Source organism: Rattus rattus, chromosome 5, assembly GCF_011064425.1.
Source record: "Rattus rattus isolate New Zealand chromosome 5, Rrattus_CSIRO_v1, whole genome shotgun sequence".
Classification (NCBI taxonomy): Eukaryota; Metazoa; Chordata; class Mammalia; order Rodentia; family Muridae; genus Rattus; species Rattus rattus.
This window is the reverse complement of record NC_046158.1, coordinates 38,084,653-38,106,255: the sequence shown is the minus strand read 5'-3', so window position 1 is coordinate 38,106,255 and position 21,603 is coordinate 38,084,653. Positions and strand designations below refer to the sequence as shown.

At 43.0% G+C, this 21,603-nt stretch overlaps 1 protein-coding gene across 1 annotated transcript in view; it reads left to right on the top strand.

The window, feature by feature from the left end:
- The window catches only part of Pla2r1 (phospholipase A2 receptor 1), a 130,245-nt gene extending 112,359 nt beyond the window's left edge, over positions 1–17,886 (top strand). The window contains exons 21-30 of the mRNA XM_032901940.1: positions 3,511–3,628; positions 4,273–4,403; positions 4,840–4,987; positions 8,733–8,971; positions 9,702–9,870; positions 11,215–11,355; positions 12,667–12,783; positions 14,003–14,179; positions 16,474–16,506; positions 16,612–17,886. Coding sequence (XP_032757831.1) covers positions 3,511–3,628; positions 4,273–4,403; positions 4,840–4,987; positions 8,733–8,971; positions 9,702–9,870; positions 11,215–11,355; positions 12,667–12,783; positions 14,003–14,179; positions 16,474–16,506; positions 16,612–16,829 — 1,491 coding nt within the window. The 3' untranslated portion in view covers positions 16,830–17,886. The remainder of the gene's footprint in view (positions 1–3,510; positions 3,629–4,272; positions 4,404–4,839; positions 4,988–8,732; positions 8,972–9,701; positions 9,871–11,214; positions 11,356–12,666; positions 12,784–14,002; positions 14,180–16,473; positions 16,507–16,611) is intronic.
- Positions 17,887–21,603: the final 3,717 nt, after the last annotated feature.

Here is a 21,603-nt window from a genome sequence, read left to right as displayed (position 1 = left end):
CCTTTCCCATGTCTCGTAAGTCTTCTCCTCCATGTTTGAGGATGTAGCTTAATGGTGTGGGAGAAGCCTGATACCTACCATGTCACTCTAGGAAGGGTTAGTCAACAGAGCCAAGAGAGCGCAAGAGAGAGGTCTTCTATATCTTTTTCTTTCTCTTCTTCTCCTCTCCTACCTCTGTGTGTGTGTGTGTGTGTGTGTGTGTGTGTGTGTGTGTATGTGTACTTTACATTATTATTCCAGACCTTGGTTCAGTGCTTGTGGGTCCTCCAGCAGCATCGAAGGCAGAGATGGGTGAGAGCGTACGGTTGTTTCAGCCATAGGTAATCAATCATTCCATCCAATAACAGAAGGGAAGCTGAGAAAAGACCAAATATGAAGGAAATATTATAGAGTCTATTGTTAGATGTTGACTAGAACTTATTTTGAAACAAAGAAGCTTTATTATTCCTACCTCATTTGGACTATTACAGGGCCTCCTTAATTCACGGTTATGACCGGAGATGCATAAAACTTGATCACATTTCACGAATTTGTCGGAAGATAAACAAGTTAAAATCGCGGTTTCCATCCTTCCTCCAGCTGTTCAGCCTCAATTATTAACGAGACAGTTTCAAAGTGTGTTAGTCAATGTGTTCTATTTTAGAAAAGCAAGCCTAAGGTAACAGGAGGCCATACTTCCATTGTCAAACTAATAAATCTTGGCTGTGGGGGGATGGGGGGGAACATGTACGGCAGTGAGGAGAGAGAGTCTTCCTGCAAAGGGTGGAGCAAACCAAGCGGGCAAGAGTCACTGGTATTTATGAATGGTTCATTAGTGACTATCTAAACACAGGTGAACTCACATTAAATGATAAGACTTCCCAATAATTAGTGTGCGCCACTCTTTGGGATTTGTAATTAGAAGAAAGAAGCAGAATAAAAAGGAACAGATAAAAGGGTGGCTGTTATAAAAGGAGACGCCTTTAAAGCCAATTCCTTTTCTTTGTGAAGCAAACAAGAAAGGGGTGTGCAGGTGGAGCTGGAAACCCACCCCTCTCTTGATCAGTAATGCAGGCTACAGCAGTTTCTAGGTTTTAATCCTAAAAGGGGATGGGGAGTGGAAGCCCTGGAGTCCAAAAAGAGAAAAAAAAATCATCATCAGGACTGAGTTCCGAGTTTTGACACTTTGGGTCGGATTGTTCTTTGTTGTGAGAAAACAGTGGGAAAACAGTCGTTCACGGCAGTAACTGGCAGCATCCTCTGACTGCAAATGTCCCCAGACTTTGTTGAAATACCCACAAGGGTATAAATCATGCCGTAAGAGAGCTGCTGTGGTAAATCTACATTGCCCGAGAATGTCATTGTGTCATTGATTGCAGGGAGTTGGCTACAGGAAGAGAACTGAAACAGAAAATCAGCAGGAGATAAGCCTGGGGGAGAGCCGCGGCCTGTATCAGTTAAGGAGAACACTGGGGTTGTCCCCAGGATGCTGCTCTCCTCAAGGAAAGCAAGTGTGCTGACCTCTGTAGAGAGTCCTTACCTACTCATCTGGAGATGCACCATTAGGTGGGCACATTCACGTGTGTGCTCAGTTTAAGGTATTGGTTGAAGAAGGAAAGAGAACGGACCCGTTTCGGGGTATGCTCAGCACAGAGTCATAGAGTAGTTTGCAAGGTTAAGTAGAGAATGTGGACATTTCTGAGCACGTTCTGTTCAGTGTCACAGAGATGGATGACACAAATACCGGTTCGGTGTTGTAGTGAGAGAGACAGGATTACACTGTGTGCCCAAAAGAATGGGTTCTAGTACCTCTGTGAGCTTAATCTTGACTGATTTTTTTTCTTTGTTTTTTAAATGCATGTGTCATGGGAGTGTATGTATAAGTGTACGCATGTGTGTAAGTACACAAGAGTATATAGTTGCCTGTAATTGTGTCCACGAGTGTGTGGAGGCCCAAGGTTGACACAAGTGTTCTCCACCTTACGCACTGAGGCGGGATCTGGCTAGCTCCCCTGCTAACCAGCTTGCTCCAGCGATCCCCATCGTCACCTCCTGCTTGCTGGGATTACAAGCAGAGAGCCCTGGTGTCACCTGGCTTTTAACTTGAGTCCTGGGGACCCAAATTTCAGTCACCAATGCTTTTGTGACAAGTGGCTCTTCCACTGAGCCATCTCAACAGCCCTGTAACTGTGTTTTTCCCCCCAAAATGTTTACAGTGGAAAAAAAATTTAAAAAGGAATTTTTAAAATTTTAAAAATTTAAAACTTAAATGACATTTTAATGGGATAGTTCCACTCAAATTCCTCTCTTGGAATTGACAATCAATTTTGACGATCAAAATTGATGATCATTTCACAGTCTGTTCTTTTATCCCATGGATGGTTTTGGGGGGATTGTCTCTGGTGTGATGTCTTTTGGTGGCTAACTATCTCTGCTTTTATGCAGTCATGGTGGTTGGGCAGAGGTGATAGGTGACAAACTAGAAATGAGAGAGTAAGGGAGGAGGATACTATTCCAGGGTAAGACAGGAGAGAGAGAGCTCACACTTTCATATTTGAGTTTCTAGGTCAACTGAGGTTCCTTTGAAATTTTCTCCGTAGCTCAATTCCAGGATCGGATCTGACAATGACCAGGGCTGGCTATGTTCCTTGAGGGGGAAATGGCAAAGAGAAACCGCCAGCACTTTCTGGATGGAATGTCCCCTGCACAGGAGTCTCCCCTGACTTCTGTGGACCCTGGCCTGAGGTGTTAGTGCCTTGGCCTTCTTTCTCCCTTTTCCTTATTCCAGTGTCCCTAGCAAGTTTGCATTTATTGAGCAAGGTGGGCCAACTGTATCATTCTGATTCTCTGTCCCATCTCATAGTAAGGAAGTCCCTGTGACGATACAGTCGCAGGCTCACAGCATGGCTCAGTGGGTAAAAGCACTTTCCATACAAACCTGGTCGTCTGAGATTGATCCCTGGACCCCACAGTAGAAGGAGAGAACTGACTCCTTAGAGTGGTCCCCTGACCTTCGTGTGTATGGCGTAATAAAGAGGTCTTTTTCTCGCCTCCCTCACTGCGTTTCTGTAACCTCCTGTGCACTTTCTATAAAATGGCTGGCTTTGAGCTTCTAGGACTTAAATCCTCCAGGTCCTTCCATCTCTCACTAGAGTGAGAAGGTCTGCTTATAGATAAAGTCTCCTCTCAGACTGAGTCCCCTCCTGTAAAGCTTGCGGGCAGACTGGCTCCTCCTTGGGAAGAGCGCCTTCCTCCACTGAGCAGAGACACTCCCCGTGACACTCCGCATGACAAACACATCCCTGCTTCTGCTTCTGCTTCAGCTCTGCTTCGTGCGAATGAGACAAATCGCTCGCCCCAAAGCAGTGCCTCTCCTTGCTTCATTAATGCCTGCAGAGCCTGGCGGAAGACAAATGAGTTCTCTGCCTAAGAAAATTATCATTTCCAAGGCTGACCTTCGGTGTCTTTGGGAAATTGTTTCAGTTCTAGTGGAACCGTGCAGGAATGAACACTTCGTGTTGTTATTTGTAGTGCTTCCTGGTGACAATCCCCCAGGACCCACGGGAGCTGAAGACCTGGACAGGTGCTCAGGAATTCTGTGCTGCCAAGGGTGGGACGCTGGTCTCCATCGAAAGTGAACTGGAACAAGGTAGAGTCTGAGGGGCCATTCAAGTCTTAGTCAAAGCAGCACCTCAAACTTGCGTTTACAAATCAGCCATTAAAGCACTGTGCTGCTAAGACACAGGAAATTTCAGTTTGAGCATCAGGGTTTCTGCCACGACATCTGTGACATCTGTGAGAGTCAGTAGGCTGCCTAGAAACTGCTGCCCTTGGAGGTTTTAACTGGATGGCTGCACTGGTGAGACTACGGACTGAGTGTGTGTTCTAAAATGGCCGAAGTAGTTTCTCAGGAACATCTACAGTAGTTGCAGGACAAGCTTCTTAAAGATCATTTTGAGTTCACCTATACGTTTCAATTTGAAACTTAGGCAGTTATAGATTTCTGTTTAAATATGGTGCATCAATTCCCCTTTGTTTAAAACACAGTAAGTAAACACTGGAAATTGTTTTGCTAATGATCTGATGGACTCTCAGGTTATCCCACTAATATTGTCAATTTAAAGTGAAACCAAAATGAAACTCACCCTGTTAAGGGAACAAAGTACAAAATTCCTATAACTGAGACATAAGGACGTTTGCTGTCATTTAAATATCATCATTTCTGTGGGTAGCATTTGATGACAACCCAATGACCTGTGTGGTGTTATGAGATAATGTATTTCTCTCCTCCAGCGTTCATTACTGTGAATCTTTTCGGCCAGACCACGAATGTATGGATAGGGTTACAAAGTGACAATCACGAGAATTGGGTAAATGGGAAGCCTGTGGTGTATTCTAACTGGTCTCCATCTGATGTAATAAATGTAAGTTTCAAATGTTATTGGGGGCAGGGTTTACTAGGATTGAACCCAGGGTCTTCTATACTTTAACCATTGCACTGTGATCTAAAGCCCTTAAGATTTATGGTTTTGACATCATTTAATAAAAACATATCTGAGACTTATCTACTAAAATTTTCTTCCCATATTTTGAAGCTATCCATTTATATTAGTTCACTGGTTATATGTTAATTTTTAATAATGTAATAGAACAATTTCATGAGTATCATAAACACAATTACACTCATCATAGTGATTATTTATCTTGGAGGCTATGGGGAGACTCTGAGTTGGTTTATTAAATGTAAATATGAGAATAATGGTGCATTACTTTTTAAAATTATGCCCTAAATAAAGATTTTCAATGTGACAATAATGTTATTTGTTACCATATTTTTATAACATATGTATTTCTTCAAAGATCCCCAATTATAACACCACTGAAGTTCAAAAGCGTGCTCCACTCTGTGCCCTGATGTCAAGTAATCCTAATTTCCATTTTACTGGAAAATGGTATTTCGATGACTGTGGGAAAAAAGGCTATGGATTTGTGTGTGAAAAAATGCAAGGTAAGAACTCATTGGGGCTTTATTCCTTTCATTTCCGACCTTTCTTCCATACCTGCTGTCTACCGGCATTGCCGCTAATAACATGAATATATTTAAGTCTATTTAACCGCATATCCCCCACTTCTTAAGACTATGCCCTTCAGCAGTGTTCTCACGACTGCAGAAACCATCTGACAGATGACCATGTTTATACATTAACCCCAGGACCATAAAACAGCTTTCTTCCTGTGTCCCAGGACTCTGTACCATTTTCCCACATTCCGATGACATTAATATTAACACAAAGAAAAGCACATTCGTTTGCCTTATGGTTCTGCTCCAAAGGCAACCTGATATGATGTCTGTGGTATGGCCATCTTCCTGTCAGACTTCCAAGGTGGCACATTGCGCAGAGAGAGACTGGTGTGAGCCGTTCTATTCCCTCTCTCCAGTCAAAGCCACCAAGATTCATCACGGGACCCTATGGACTTGTCACCCTCCAAAGACCCTCTGTCTGAACTTCACAGCCAGTTGATGTGTCTACCCACTTACTACTTCACAGTGAGGATTAAATCAAATTCTGCCATATAACACTTGGCAGACAACACGGCCACTAGATCTAAACATAGACTGCTGTGGCTATTTTTACAACTCACCCAGAATACTGCAAAAGAATAAGGAGCTATACTTAGCTTATACCTGTAACCCCTGCATTTGGGAGACTGAGACAAAAACAAAAACAAACAAACAAACAAACAAAAACTCTCCAACAACAGCAATAAACATCTTGTCCAGTTCAAGGATAGCCTGGGTTATATATAGTAAAACCCTGACTAACAAGAGCAGCAAAATTCATAGAAATAAACAATTGGCACTCACTTTTTCTAAGCTCCAACAATAGTGTTTGTGGTCAAATAGGATCTATAGTGTGTTTCTAGATCTGGCAGATAAACCTCCCTAGTGATTTCTGGAGTGTAATGCCAAAGCCATATGTGGTAGCCTCACCTCCCTGTAACAAAATATCTGAAATAGTCAACTTATAAAGAGAGAAGGTTTATATTGGCATAGCAATTTTAAGGGCTCTGGCCCATGATTAAATAGACCCATTGCTTTGGGGCTGTAGCAGAACATCATGGAGGGAAACAAAGCCACTCAGCTCATGACTGGAAGGCAGGAAGTATGGAAAGAGAAGAGTGTAAGCTCCCACGGCTCCCTTCAGTGTGGGCCCGTAGTGACCTAAGACCTTCTACTGGGCCTCACCTCTTAAATGTCCCATCGACTCAGTGGCACCACTCTGGGGACCACACTTCAGACACCCAGGCCTTTGGAAGACCTTTAAGATCCTAACTAAAGTGTCACACTGTCACAGAAATCCAGAGGGTTGAATGAGCAGTGTGATTATCCTTGAGTGACCTTGAATAGTAGGAAAGAAACCTCCTGCTTTCCATACCTGCTGTGTCTCCCTGCGCCTGGCACCGTGCTTTAGGTTCATGTGCATTATGCCATAAAATCTTTAGAACCATCCCAGGAAATGGGTCAAAGTCTCCCCATTGTGTAGATAAGGAACTTCAACCTTAAAAGCAGAGTTTCTGTTAAATGTAGTGATTCTACTTCTGGGATGTTATAACCTCTTCTCAAATTTACTGACTTTCTTCGTCATTTGGGGACAAGCCCCATAGACACTCCTTTAGTGACACTGCAGGGGGAAGGGGGAGCAGGCCTGATATCTGGTCACACAAACTCCCACTCCACCTCTGTAAGCAATCAAACGACTTATCCTCTGTGAGCCTTGATTTCAATTTCTATAAAGTGACATGAGAACTATTTTAGATTCTCATATATACATAAAACTTAGCATAGTTCCCCAGCATATGTTTAGCAAATGACAGTTTTTTTTAAAAAACAATTATTCCTGAGAAATATTAAACTTTAATTCTTGTTACAACGAATGCCCTTCATTTTCCATGTAGATATATGCTTATATTGGGCTTAAGCCAAAAATTGCTGTGCTCCTGAAAGAATAAAGTCATTATCAGTTGAAAAAGATACAAATACCAGGGGAGGTTGCTCAGTGGTGAAAGAACAAGCATGTGTACCTGAGTTCGAATCCCCAGGACCCATGTAAATCAGATACAAGGTGAAAGCCTCTGTACTCCCAGGATGAGGACAGAGACAGAAGGATCCCCTGGAACTCACAGATGAGCTAACCAGGCAGACGCAGCAGAAAAGCAACACAACAGACCTCAACTCAAATGAAGAGTAGAACCTACATTCATGACCATCCTCTGACCTCCACATGCATGACACGATACACACAGGCTTGTATTCACACACAAGTCTATGTACACACACATGCACACACACACACGTGTGTGTACATACATGCACACACATATGCATGAGCACATACACAGGGGTAGGGTTGAGGGGGTGGGGTTGAGCGGGTGGGGTGTCAAGACTGGACAGTTGGAAACAACTCAATTTCCATAGATATTTCTTCTCCAGCATAATGAGTTACAAGACCACATTGCTCAAAATCAGGTGTGTTTTATTTTGAAACTTGAAAGGATTAAGTGCATGGCAAGAAATCCCTACTGTAAAATCAACAGTGGGAAGAAACAAAAACTTTCAGTTGTATTAATTGTACTAAATATCATTTCAAAATAGCACTTTGGTATTACATGGATTTTGTATAATTAACCGTAAAGTGGGCACAAAGGCCAGCAGACTTTCGGGAAAGAGCACACTACAGATAAAGTACAGTCCATCACAAACTAGTTAGCAGGTGGCTCGTTTTATCTGTGTGCCCAGATCTTACACGTGTGCTTTCCAGAGCAAAAAACAGTAACAAGGTGAAAGGCAAGTCCCCACCTTGCCATTTCATCATGGAGAACGGGACCAAAACAGACTATGGGTAAGAGGAACAACAGTTATTGAGTGGTCGCTATGTCCCAGATGCAATAGAGTGTGTCCTTGTGGATATCACAATGAATTCTACAGACACCTCTCTAAGGAAGATCTCGTCAGTTCTTTTTTTTTTTTTTTTTTTTTTTTTTTCCCATCAGTTTTATAGACCTGAAATTTGAGCTTTAGAAGGATTAGTTTTCTCCAGGTCTCTTAGCCAGGTAGGGTCAGGAATGGGTTAAGTCCAGGCCTTCAGCCATTTTCATCTCCCCATGCCCCTTAATAAACCCAAACCACTTAGTGATTTTAGTTTTCAGCCTAGTATGCTAGAGGGACAAAATTTACTCTAAATCAGTTACGGCAGAAAAGTTTACTTTTTTTTCCTGGTTTAGTTTTTCTAAACTCAGCCTGTTCTATAGCTATAACATAATACAGGACAAAAAAAAAGACAAGTGCATATATATTAAAGAGAAAGTAGTCTAGACACATGCACATACATGAGGAGACAGGAGAAAGGGAGGGGGAGGAGGGAGGGAGCGCTACCTGGAAATAGCATGACTTCTTAAACCTCAAAGCTCCCAGCAATACACCTCCTCCAACAAGCCACACCTCCTAATCCTCAAACAGTTCCAACTGAAGACCAAGCATTCAAACGCATAAGCCTACAGAGGTGACTGTCATTCAAACCACCACAGTGTTCCAGTTCCCTAGCATCCCACACACTTCCGTGTTTTGAATTCCTCTCTTCTGGAAGAAAAATGTGGGTCAGTGTGGATCCTGGTGACAAAGATGCATGTTAAGTTTGAAATCCTCCTTTCTAGTCCGGATGCTACAAGTGATTTTGTTGGTGTTCTCGTTCCAGATACCCTTGAAAGCCATGTAAACGTGTCTGATACCTATGCAGTCCCCAGCACATTAGAATACGGAAACAGGACTTATAAAATAATCCGTGCTAATATGACTTGGTACGCAGCAGGAAAGTCCTGCCGGATGCAGGGAGCAGAACTGGTCAGCATTCCAGACGTATTTCACCAGTCCTTCCTCACAGTTCTCCTCAGCAGGCTGGGACACGCCCACTGGATTGGACTATCCACGCCAGATGTAGGTGTTCTAAGTCTCTCTAATCATCTTTGCAAACTTTCTGTCTATTTCGTTAGTGGGACAATCACTGAAATCAGCGTGCAAAAGCAATTCCCAGACACAATAGCAACATTGTAACATTTCAATAATTGGTTTATACAAAAACTACTGGGCTTTGGTTGGTGGGTTAGTCGGTTTTGATTTTTTGGTGGTAGTGGTTGTTGTTGCTATTGTTGCTGTTGTTGTTTGAGAATCCCAAGGCTATAAAACAAGAGTATACATCTTTTTAGGATAAACATGCACTTGCATGGTTTCAAAGGACCCAAGGGTCCTTTGAAAATTCTCAAGCTTCCCTGAGTACTGACTCATTTATGCAGTGAAATACATCTCAAACTCAAGTACTATGTTTGGGTAATTTGTTAGATTTCCAGAATCTACATTTAAAAAATGATTGCTGCTTTCTGCTCAGAAACTTTATTATTAATTAATTTGCTGCCCTTGAAATAGAACATGAAGAGTTCTGTTTGTGTGATTTTGATTTTTTGTTTTGTTTTGTTTTCTGTTCACTTTTGCTTTTTAAAACAAGAGTATTACATACTTGGATTGCTGAAAAATAAACTCTGTTCCTTCCAAAACCTCTGTTTCTTCTGGAAAGAAGTGTAGAACTTGGAAGGAGTGGGTGTTCAGGTAGTACTGGGTGATCCCAGCCGCAGGCTTAGCAATGAAGTGTTGCTTCAAATCCCCGCTGCAGAACGGTCTGAATTTTGACTGGTCAGACGGCACCAAATCCCCTTTCACCTATTGGAAAGATGAGGAGTCAGCCTTTCTTGGTGACTGCGTTTTTGCCGACACCGATGGTCACTGGCATGGCACAGCCTGCGAGTCACGTCTGCAAGGCGCCGTTTGTCGTGTACCCACTGGTAGGTGCGATTCTATTCAACTACAGAACTGTGTCCTGTGCTACTATTGAATGTGTGACTGTGCTTAGCAAAGATTACGAACGTGTAATAAAAAGTCTCAGCTCTCAGGAAGAGCTATAGTCTATCTGGTCCATCATATAAAGACAAATACCTTTCCTGCCAGGCATGTCTAGAAGATGTGTTGAGAGAGGGATTATCAAGAAAAGAATGCATCGTTCTTCTGATACTGCCCTCCCCACCACGGCCTGCGATGTCGTCAATCATTTCTTGTTGTTGCGTTTTAAAAAGCATCCTATTTATTTGGGGGAAAGTCAGGATTCTTGAAGGGCATGACTGTATATGCAGACGGAACTTGCTGAATGGATGGGATTGATGGACAGCAGCATAGAGAAGCACTGGGAGGGGAGAAGCTTAGATAAAGACAGACAGGGTGGGGAATCCACACAGCAAAGCTGGTGTTGACTTTGCCGTATGGCAGGTTAGGGTAAGAGAAAGATGGGAAGGTGCATAAGAAAGGCGAGCTGCAGCTTTCTGGAGAATCTGAACTGTGAGGGTTGATGTTTAAGACAAGGCTGGTAGAGCAACGAGTGCAATGGTGGTGGCTGACACCATTCAGACATTTATATGCCCTACCCATCACTTTGCATAATACCCTATTTACATGAAGTTCAGCCCAGTGCCTTTACTGGAGATGAACCTTAATTGAGATCACTCAACGCATTCCCAAAACTCCATCTATCAACAGTGCCCTGACTAGAGGCTCTATCTTCTCCCCCTCGGACGCGTTTACCTCATTTCCCCAGCTCTCTTCTTTGTTGCTCTCCTATGCTCTGAGAGCTTCCCCCCCTCTGGTCTCCTTTTAAATCTCCCATTTTATAAAGTTGCATTCTTAACTTACGTTCTGGACGCTACCACCTACAGCACACATACATAAGTGATGCCTACAGGCAAGTATGTGCAAATAAGGGTTTCAGAAATCAGTGACACGTAGCCCTGCATAGGACACATCTTATACATTTAGACTTCCTTTTCCCAGCATCATTCAGCTGCTGCTTCCTCTATGCAGTGCATCTTCCTGATGTCCCAGCTTTAGGATAACAGTCGACAGCCACCGTCCAGGCAGCACTCAAAGCGACAAAGTACTCTTTGCCCACTCTTCATGTTAGGTCAAGAGTTTTCTAACAAATTCAAGAACCCTAGTCTATAATCCAGTCTTTGGGGTATTCTGATGAAAAATCTTAATGTACACATTGGTTCTGGCCTTCCATGGAATGGAAAATAAGGGTTATCTCAGTCTGTGAGCCCAGTTACCAGCCTGAAACCATACCCGGTTTTTCTTCACAGAAACAAAGTCGTTTGAGCACCCAGTGCTGTGCTCGGAAACATCAGTTCCCTGGGTAAAATTTAAAGGTAATTGCTACAGTTTTTCTACAGTCCTGGACAGCAGAAGTTTTGAGGATGCTCGCAAATTCTGCAAAAGAGAAGGTAATTCTTCTGTGGGGCTGGAACCCTTTCCTGTACGCGCAACAACTCACTAAGCAGTGCCTTCTCACACGCTGATGATCCAGTAGCCTTAGGGGCCATGAGAACCCCTGGGGAACAAAAACACTGTCCCTTTGCTTATTAAGAGGACAACTATTATAGGCAGTTCAAGTTCCAGTGCGGACTCTGAAAACCAGAGAGGGTGGCTCAGTGTACAGCTTTCCACAAAATTCTTCCTTCTGACGCCACGTGCACTGGGAACTTTTAACGTTCTCTCAGTATTTTAACTTTTAAGTGAAAGCTTGTACATTATTTTTTTTCACAGATCAAAAAGTATATTTACTTAGAATAGTAGATCCAATATCCCAAATGCAAACGAGGTTGGACTGAGCTTGTGTTTCCTGATAGCCTACTCCTAACCCTAAGGAAGACGTAATGCACCATCCACTCACATGTCCAGTATCTGATCCAGGCTGGAAAAACAAACTCAGAATAGTCCCAAGTCAATATGGGAAGCCAAGGTAGAGAAACCTAAGACTTCTCAGGAATAGTTTTAAGTGGGAAGCCTCTAATGCTTTTCTGTGGGTTTCTCGGTATGAGTCCAAACCTCTTTTCTTTTTTCTTTTTTTAAACAAAAGCAAGAATTTATTAGGCAAATATACTCTCAGAGATGCTCGTACATTATTTTAATCGTAAACCATAAATCACACTAGGTGGGTGTGGTGACGTAGAGCCTTTAATCCTAGTGCTCAGGGAAAGATCGTTATGAGTTTAAGGGCAAGGTCTACCTAGTGAGTTCCAAGCCAGCCATACATAGAGGGACATTGCTTTTCTGTTTTGTTGCCTTAAATTGTGTGTGTGTGTGTGTGTGTGTGTGTGTGTGTATACCTGGTGTCTTTCTCAACCACTATCCATTCCGTGTATTTGAGGTATGATCTCTCACTGCACCTGGCCACAAGACCTACTGGGCCCTTCTGTCTCTGCCTCTCCTCCCCTTCTCTTTACCTGAGCCCTGAGGTGTCAGACTTGGGCCCTTGTATTTATGCATCAGGCCCTTTGGTGCCCAAGCCATCTCCTCCTCGTCCACTCGATCACTCTGCAACCATAAAAATCAGGAGTTGAGTCCTGATCATCAGTAGGGCTCTTGACTAACATGGCAAGGCCCTGGGTTTCTAGCCCCAGCACTAGGAAGGGAAAATGTGTACTGAGTAACGGAACGGTTGTTTTTCAAAGCCAGGGGGTTCACAAGTCAGGGCTCAGAAACAAGTTTGCCTTCCATTTACCTCGCTTATCTGCTGCTTGTCTCCTTTACAGGATCCAATCTTTTGGCAATCAAGGATGAGGCTGAAAATTTATTTCTCCTGGAAGAGCTTCTTGCCCTTGGTTCTTCTGTCCAGATGGTTTGGTTGAATGCTCAACTTGACAATGACAGTGAGTGCTGCCGGTGCGGAGGAGGCGCAGATAAATACGCAGTCCTGAAGGCCTCTGGGAGCCACAGAACTCCTCTTGAACACATTTGCTGTGAAAATACAGTGCGGACCCTAAAGCCCCCCTCCCAAACAAAACAGACAAGTTAGTCCTCACTCGGGCACTGAAGATGCTAGCTAGCTCCCACTCTGTTCCCAGACTCAGTCGTGCAAAGGCAAGCCACACTGACCTGAAAACACCCCACTCTCTCAAGTGTTAGTCACAAAGCACAGCAGCCTGGGGAGCTCTTCCAGTGAGCCACCCTGCTTTCTGAATCCTCATAGGTACCAATGTGGGTAATCGGGGGTTTTCCTTTCTTTGTGTAACTGATGTTATTGAGAAGTACTTGTCAAGAAAGTGATTCTAGTTGGGGAGAGGGTGTAACCGTGGTTATAGGACGGTGGGTGGAGTCCATCCTTGCAAGGAGTATTTTAATCCTGGACATTGTTTGAACTTCTGTCTGATGGCAAGAGCAAGCTGACTTGTAGGTCGCTTCCTTGTTAGTAAACTCTTTTCAGACAGCACACCACACACACACACACACACACACACACACACACACACACACACACACACACACACACACACACACACACACACACACACACACACACACACACACACACACACACACACACCTTATTAACCATATATGGGCTGAACTTTCCCACTGGACCACGGCTTTAGGAAATGAACCTTCTTGTTATGGTGTTGGTGTTAGGGTTTCAAGGGACTTTTCTATACATTAATTTCGTTTACTATGCGATTTGTTTAAATTGGTTAAAAATGTGTAGGCTGTTTTAAAACACAAGCCAGGACACTAAGAAATAAGATAGCTATGTCTAAATTAGAGGTTGCATGGAAGGCAACTTAAATACATGCCTCCCCCTCCCACCAGACAAGATTTCTTTAGGTAGCCCTGGCTGCCCTAGAAATCACTCTGTAGACCAGGTTGCGCTCGAGCTCACAGAGATCCACCTGCCTCTGCTTCCCAAATGCTGTGATTAAAGGTGTGTGCCACCCCTGCCCTGCTGGATACATAACTCTTTTAATGATTTGTTCACGAATATACTTTGGAGTTAAATGTGTCTCCTTAAACTTGGAGGCTGCTTTAATGATTGGCCTCGGCCTTAGATTGGTAATCACGCACTTGATTCATAGTAAGGCAGCGTTTTCTCCACAGACAAAACCTTAAGGTGGTTTGACGGAGCAGCCACAGAGCAGTCAAACTGGGGCGTACGGAAGCCAGACATGGACCACCTCAAGCCCCATCCGTGTGTTGTCCTGAGGATCCCTGAAGGAGTATGGCAGTTTACCCCATGCGAAGACAAAAAGGGATTCATATGTAAAATGGAAGCAGGTGTGTGTGTAAAGGGAGAAGGAATTTCTTCACACTGACTAGTTCCTGGCTAATGCTGGCCCACCATGTCAGAGAGTTTTTCAGATAGATTCTGGCACAATCATCTTGCTCTACATCACACAAGTCAGAACATTTCAGCTCCTCTAAGATGAAGGGGGGAAATCATTCATCACATAAATGAAATAAGACACACAGTTTACACCAAGAATAGCTGTGCTGTACTGTGCTGTGAGAAAGCTTTGGTCTTAGGGAATATCTTGTTTGTTTGGTGCATCTGTTATGGATAGGTAAGTGTAATTCTGCCCCATGAGTAGATTATGCCAAGAAGGTCATATTTAACTCCATCCTGAACAGTACAGTTTATGGCAATGAAAATGAGTTTTAGAAAGCGAAACCAGAAAATTCTAGCCATTTGCAAACAACAGCTGAGACTTCTGAGCAAGGCCTCCGTGAGAACCATTGGTGTTTATGATAATCAGGCAGTTCCTAGATTCTTGTTTTGCAAGAAGGAAGGTTGGGGTGCTTCTGCGCTCCTGGATAAGGCGTCAGAGAAATGAGACTCTGGGTTCTGAAGGAGGAGAGGAGTTTAGAGCGCTGGGACAGAGTAGGAAAGATATTTTAGCCCAAAGGCTCAGCATTGCTAAAAGCAGCCATGGAAAATGCGCTAGACTGGAGTACAATATGCGTGGTGGGAGTTAAGTTGACCAATGAGGCTGGATCCAATGCACAGCTAAGGAGCCGAGATTCCAGGTAGACACCCACAGAGAGATACACTCACTAGATGCAAAGGACAGCGTTAGTGATTTGAATGACATGACTGAAAACACGGGGAGAAGTTGGAAGACTGAGTAGACCTTGGCAGGGAAAGAGAAAAAGCTGCCAGTGGAAGCTGGGATGCTTGAACCCCAAAGTGCGGCAACATTGTAGCAGACGAAAGATAACCGCATGCTCACACTTTCACTACCACATAAGCATCAAGAGGAGATCGGAAACTCCACACATCAGTGTCCAGTTTTAAAGTACCCCAACTTTTCAAGGCCCTGGAGCAGTTAAAACACACTCATCCTATAGGTGAGAAAGTGTCTGTCCAAACAGGTTGCGCTGAGGACCAGATTTCTTTTTCTTTTGTTTGTTTGGTTTTTTTTCCAGTGTAGCTTTCTGGGGTAGATCTACTCGGTTGCGGGAACTCACTATAAAGTCCAGACTGACCTCAGACTCCCAGCAACCCTTCTTCTCCAACCTTACAGGTGCCTCTACAGCTCTATGGCGCTCTCTCTGGATCCTTTCCTAGACCAAAAATTGCAGAAGTTAGCCCTTAGGGTAGTCTTCTTTTTTTTTTTTTTTTTTTTTTGGTTCTTTTTTTGGAGCTGGGGACCGAACCCAGGGCCATGCGCTTCCTAGGCAAGCGCTCTACCACTGAGCTAAATCCCCAACCCCTAGGGTAGTCTTCTTAAATGAGAAAAGCTCTTACAGTCAATAAGGCCTGAAACAGAGACTGCGTCACTTTGGGATGGAGAGTCCATACATTCATCTCCAGACTTCTGGGAATCATAGATGGGAAAAGTGTTAGCTTGTAACAATGTTACAACAGACAGGCAGGGCTTTTTGTTGCTAGGGCAACTCTCCATCAAATCCCAACAAAACAATGACTTCCTCTTAATGAGGACCATGTCTTACCTATATTTCTGTTGTGATATGTGATAGTGCTGAGACTACATGGAAATTTTTGGCTTTAGTAAATGAAAAGGAAGGAAGGGAAGGAGGAGGAGGAGGGAAGGAGGGGAGGAGGAGGGGAGGAGGAGGAGGAGGGAAGGAGGGAAGGAGGAAGGAAAAAACATGTGTTATGAACACCAATACTTATCAATGTAAATGGCTTATGGACTGGCAATATGTCTCAGCTGGTAAAAGCACTTGCTGCCAAGCCTGGATCCTGTTGTTGTAAAATTATACTGTATGACATCCTACAGGATCCAAACCCTGGAACCCACATGGTAGAAAGAGAGAATCCCCATGTTGTCATCTGATCTACACACACATAACATGAGGCATGCACCATGGCATAAGAGCTCCTTATGCCACACACACACACACAGAGAGACAGACAGACAGACAGACAGACAGACAGACAGATAATACACGAATGACTGAGCATCAGAGCTCCAATAAAACGTCATTTATAAAAACAGGCCACCAGACGTGATACGTGAGCAGTAGTTTGGTTCCTGCTTTGTTGGAACACTGACGGACTTTGCTGGATTTAAAGACGCATTTACTTGTGTGTTGTTTTATTTCAGGCATCCCAGCTGTAACAGCACATCCAGAGAAAGGTAGGTTTAGAAGGGAAAGAACATTTAGACGTTTCTTGGAATTAGCAGGATAGATGGCAGGCATGTGACAGTGTCTGTTCTCCGTCTTTCCTTGTCTTTCTCCAGGACTAAGCCACAGCATCGTGCCTGTCGCAGCAGCACTGGCGTTGACAATAGTCCTGGGCATTCTCGTCCTTTGCCTCTGGATGTACAAGCAGAAGGGCGGCGCCATCTTGCCGAGACTCACGGGGTTGAGGGGCCCTTACTACCCGATGTCCAGCTTCAGCACGGCACACTTAGAAGAGAACATCCTCATTTCTGATCTTGAGAAGAATAACCAATGACGAAGTTAGAGCTGCTCCGGCTACGGAGAGTGAAGGAGCCCTCGAAGGGCATCCTGTCTGCATTTCCCCTGAACAACATGCCCTTATAATGTGAATTGCACCTCCGTCTTAATTAATCTTCAAGCACTGGCTTTGAATTTTAAGCAAATCAGATGAGATTGAATGTATTCATTTCCTTTAACTGTGGCCCACTCTGAAAAGGGGTGCTGGTTATTATTTTAAAAGACAAGAGCTATTAAATAGAGTTCCCAGACCAGACTGGTATGCGTTCAGAATGTAAGTACACTCGATACATTGAAAGAGAAAGGGGGAGACTCTCGCTGCATAGGACAGGAGGGTGCTTCTGAAAAACCAGTGCTTATCTGATTCTAATTCAACTGTTTTTTAATACCGTGGTTTGGGGAAAATCCTAAATTTTAAACTTCCAGTTCTGGGCTCTCAATTAATACTTTGGATGACATTAAGTTTTATTAGTTGTCAAGCTAGATTAGATCTGGTTCTCAAGCTAAATGGGAGAAATACCACCTTCTCTTAGATATGAAGGTCTAAGTAGACAGGTGATCTCAGGAACAACCACATGATTTTAAAAAGTGCCATAAACCCTCGCTTGTTAAGTTATTACCATGATTTAAAGGTAAGCTCAAAGAAATGCATTGAGATTTCAATAATTTGTTGAAAGTTCATGGACCTTGTTGAAAACTAAAATCTAAAGTTATAAAATACTATATAGTAATCTTTTGTTATTGTTCTGTTTTGTTTGTTTTGTTTTGTTTGTAAGACTTGGCTTCTCTGTGTAAGCAGTCCTGACTGTCCTGGGACTCACTTTGTATACCAGGCTATCCTCAAACCCTCTGCCTCTGCCTCCCGAGTGCCACCATTGCCAGGCGATATATTATCTAACCAAGACTTACAGAATAGATGTGCCTCAAACTTAAAGAGAAAGCAATTGAAGATCTGTATTATGCTCCCATCAGAACCAAACTAAAGAGGATGTTGAAAAATATTAAATAAAATGACCCTGGAATAGAGGTTTTAAAATGAACTACCAATTCTGACTATCTCTTTTTTACGTTGGACTAGTTGATGCCATTGGTTGATTGATAAGGATTAAAAGTATGACATTTGGGGCCGGGAGACAGTTCAGTTGGTAAAGTATCTGCTGCGCCATCTTGAGGACCTGAGTTCAAATCCCCAGGACCCATATAAAAACTAGGCACATAGGTGCACATCTGTAACCCCAGCTCTGGGATGGATGTGGGACGAAATCAGGTGAATCCCTGAATGTCTTTCACCGGCCAGTCTAACCAAGTTGGTGAATTTCAGGCTCAGTGACAGACATTGTCAAAAACTAGTGTGGGAAGAGACACCTAATGTCAGCCTCTGGCCTCCGAATGCCCACACACACACATACATGTGCATGCACCCTCACACATACTAATTAAAACTTTAAAGTATACTTTTTGTATATTAAAAAAAATCACAGGTTTGATATTCCTTAGTTAATTTATGATAAATAAAAGTGTCTCCATAATCAACCTTGAGAGGTTACTTCTCATATAACTATTTACTGAGTGTTCTGTTAAGACTTCTGTTCTAGCATCAGTCCTGGGCCGAGCAAGTCAGAGTGGCTGCTATGCTCGTGACACATTATGCCAGGAAAGGGATCTATACACAGAGGACAGGAGGTGGCTATGGAAATTAAGCGTAGTCCTCTGAGGAGCACGGGGATTCTTGGGGCTTGCTTGCCTCGGTGTGCATTTCAGCCAGTACAATCAACGGCCTTGGTGCTGCTGGCCACTAGTCACAAGGGGGAGCTCTGAGGAAAAACATGAACGTGTTCTGCACAGCAGACCGGGATCCTTAGCAACACAGCCTGAAGACGAGAGTCCTTGTGGACTATTCCAGTGACCACAGCTCCCGGTCACGGCTCTTTGCTACTACTGGTGAGTGGCTGACAATGCTGGGACGCTCGACTCTCCTTGTTTCCAAGTCATAGGACTTAACTTTTGAAAGAATATTATGTGATGTGTCAGTTGTATATTTATGACTCAAAAGAATGATTGGCTCGAACTAACCCGATGGTATTTTTAAACTCAATGTAAAAATCTATCAAATGAAATTAAGATTCCTTTCATTTCAGTGGATTTGACGAAGCTGTGACCAATTAGCTTCCCAGTAAGACTATAGAGTCGCACATAACAATTTGACAAAGTCGTGTCATTGCAGCCATGGTTTTGCTGAAAGAGATGTGATGAGTTCTCAGGGCTCTGTTTCGAGATCCAGTATTGAGTCTGTCCCCATGAACGGATTGTGTACTCGTTTCCATTGCTGGAATTTCAGAAATAAATAGTACTAAGGGACTTGCTTTTTTCACATATGAACCTTTAACATCCTTTTTCACAGATCTATTTTCCCTCTTTCATTAATTTAAAAATATTTTTATACAGTATATCTTGATCATATTCTTTCTCCTCCCAGATCTTCCCCATCTCCTTCGCCACCCATTTTCATGTTCTCTCCCTCCCTCTCCCCTCCCTCCCCCTCCGCCTCCCCCTCTGCAACAATAAAATTAAAGTAAACTGGGCTGGAGAGATGGCTCAGTGGTTAAGAACACTGACTGCTCTTCCTGAGGTCCTGAGTTCAATTCCCAGCACCCACATGATGGCTCACAACCATCTGTAATGGGATCCAATATTCTCTGATGTGTCTGAAGATAGTGACAATGTACATAAAGTAAATAAATATTTAAAAAATAAACTAACAAAGTAGCAAGACAAAAAAAACTAAGCAAAACAAAGCACACACACACACACACACACACACACACAAAAACAAAAAAAACCTTGGCATTCATTTTGTGTTGGCCAACTGGTTGATATACCCCAGTATTACTCCATTGGAGAAAATTGATTTCCCTTCTCCCAGGAGGTATCAGTTGCAAATAGCCTCTTGGTTAGGAGTGGAATGCACATTTACTTTAAATCAGAACTTAATGTCTCTATATAAAGGTGTCAGATTCCCTGGAACTGGAGTTAGAGGCAGTTGTGAGCTGTCATGTGGGTGCTGGAACTTGAACCCAGGTCCTCTAGGAAAGCCCCCAGAACTTAATTTCAAAGCAACAGCATAAAAATACATAAAGGTAGTAGGTTCACCCCTTTAAAATATATTGTTTTGCTGAAGGGTCTTTAACTCTGGGTTGATCGAAAATTTACTGGTCCTTTAGGCCACTAAAAATTAAAATATGTATGTATGTAAGTTTTTCCCCTGTGACTGACCTGAGCATCTTTATAGACTCCCAAGGATGGGAAAGCCTTGGATTTTTGTCAGTTAATGACATCTGAATTCTTCTCATTCTAACAGCTTTCATTCAGAGTAAATCTCTGATTATTGAAAACTCCACACCTGAATGGTCTCTTTAGATGAATGTTTAGTCTTAAAGTTTCTTTACCTCTTTAAAATGGCCAAATTAATATATGGTTAACACAACCGAAGGAATGACATATATAATTACCTTTACACTGTGGTTCTGGATTGCTTGTCATGTCCAACATTCAAATATGAACTCACACAGATGGTTTCAGTTTTACACCTGGATCACGCCGTGCGTTGTCATAACCAACATGAACTGTGGCGTTCATAATTTGAGGCATAATATAACAGCACGCAATCTAGGAAACTAAAGGCAACCGGAAATTGGAGCCTTTAAAAGATCGGTATGTTTTAGAACTATGGACTTAACTACTGATAGCCCTCTTAACCCTGGTGGAATTCTGAGGACCCTGGAGGGTGACTTACGAGACTACATAGCATTTACAATTTCGTGTCTGGTCTTACAGTTCAACACAAGACTACTGCGATTCAGTCTTGTGAATTCTTTATGTTGTGAAGCACTGTCAAGCCGCTTGTATGTGGCTTTACAGATTCCGCCCAAAAGATTCAGGCTCAAAGAAAATGCCAGTATTATAGGCATACTTGTAAACAAATATGTAGACCGTGTGATTCATTTCGTAGGGCCATCTCTTTATTGTTATCACGTCTCCAGTGTCTTTTGAAGAAGAGCGGACAAAAGTGCCAACCGTGAAGTGCAGGGTAAAGAAGTGAACATCTACACATGCCTCTAATTCCCGACCAGGATTCTAATTGCAGGAGAGAATATCTCACTAAGGCCAGGAATCGAGCCCCATTGTATGCCAGTGACCTCCTCTCCTCAGAGTTAATTAACACAAGCACTCCCTTCTTGCAGGGCACTTTGCTGTAATTTAGAACAAATTAAGGGAAAATCACTCAAGTGCTGTTTTTCTTCCCACCATGAAGTGAGCGTGGTGGACCAAATTTAATGCATCTAAAATATTATCATCCGTTTCCTGAATTGGTGTAAAGCATTGAGTTCCAATATCGCTTAAAAAAAAAAGAATCCCAATCTATGTTGCTTCTAATGTTTCCTATTAACGAACGCTGAGTTTCAAAATTAATCAATGTCTTTTCCACTGCTCCCATTACGTCTCTTATTAACATTTGATTCGTTGTGTGCGTTCCTGGATATTTTTTAAATAGATAAATATTAAATTTAATATGACAACCAGTTAAAGAATCATTTCTGTTTTCTCTTGCTTCTTCCTCATCTCCGAAATTACAACTTCATTATTGTTTGCACATGGAAGTTTGTGCCTTGCCCGGAGCTCCTCCCCTCCTCTCCCACCTCAGGAGGGCATGTCACAAGCGGCTGTTTGAACTTTAGCTTCTTAGTGGGTAGGGCTTCCTGGGAGCTGAAAAT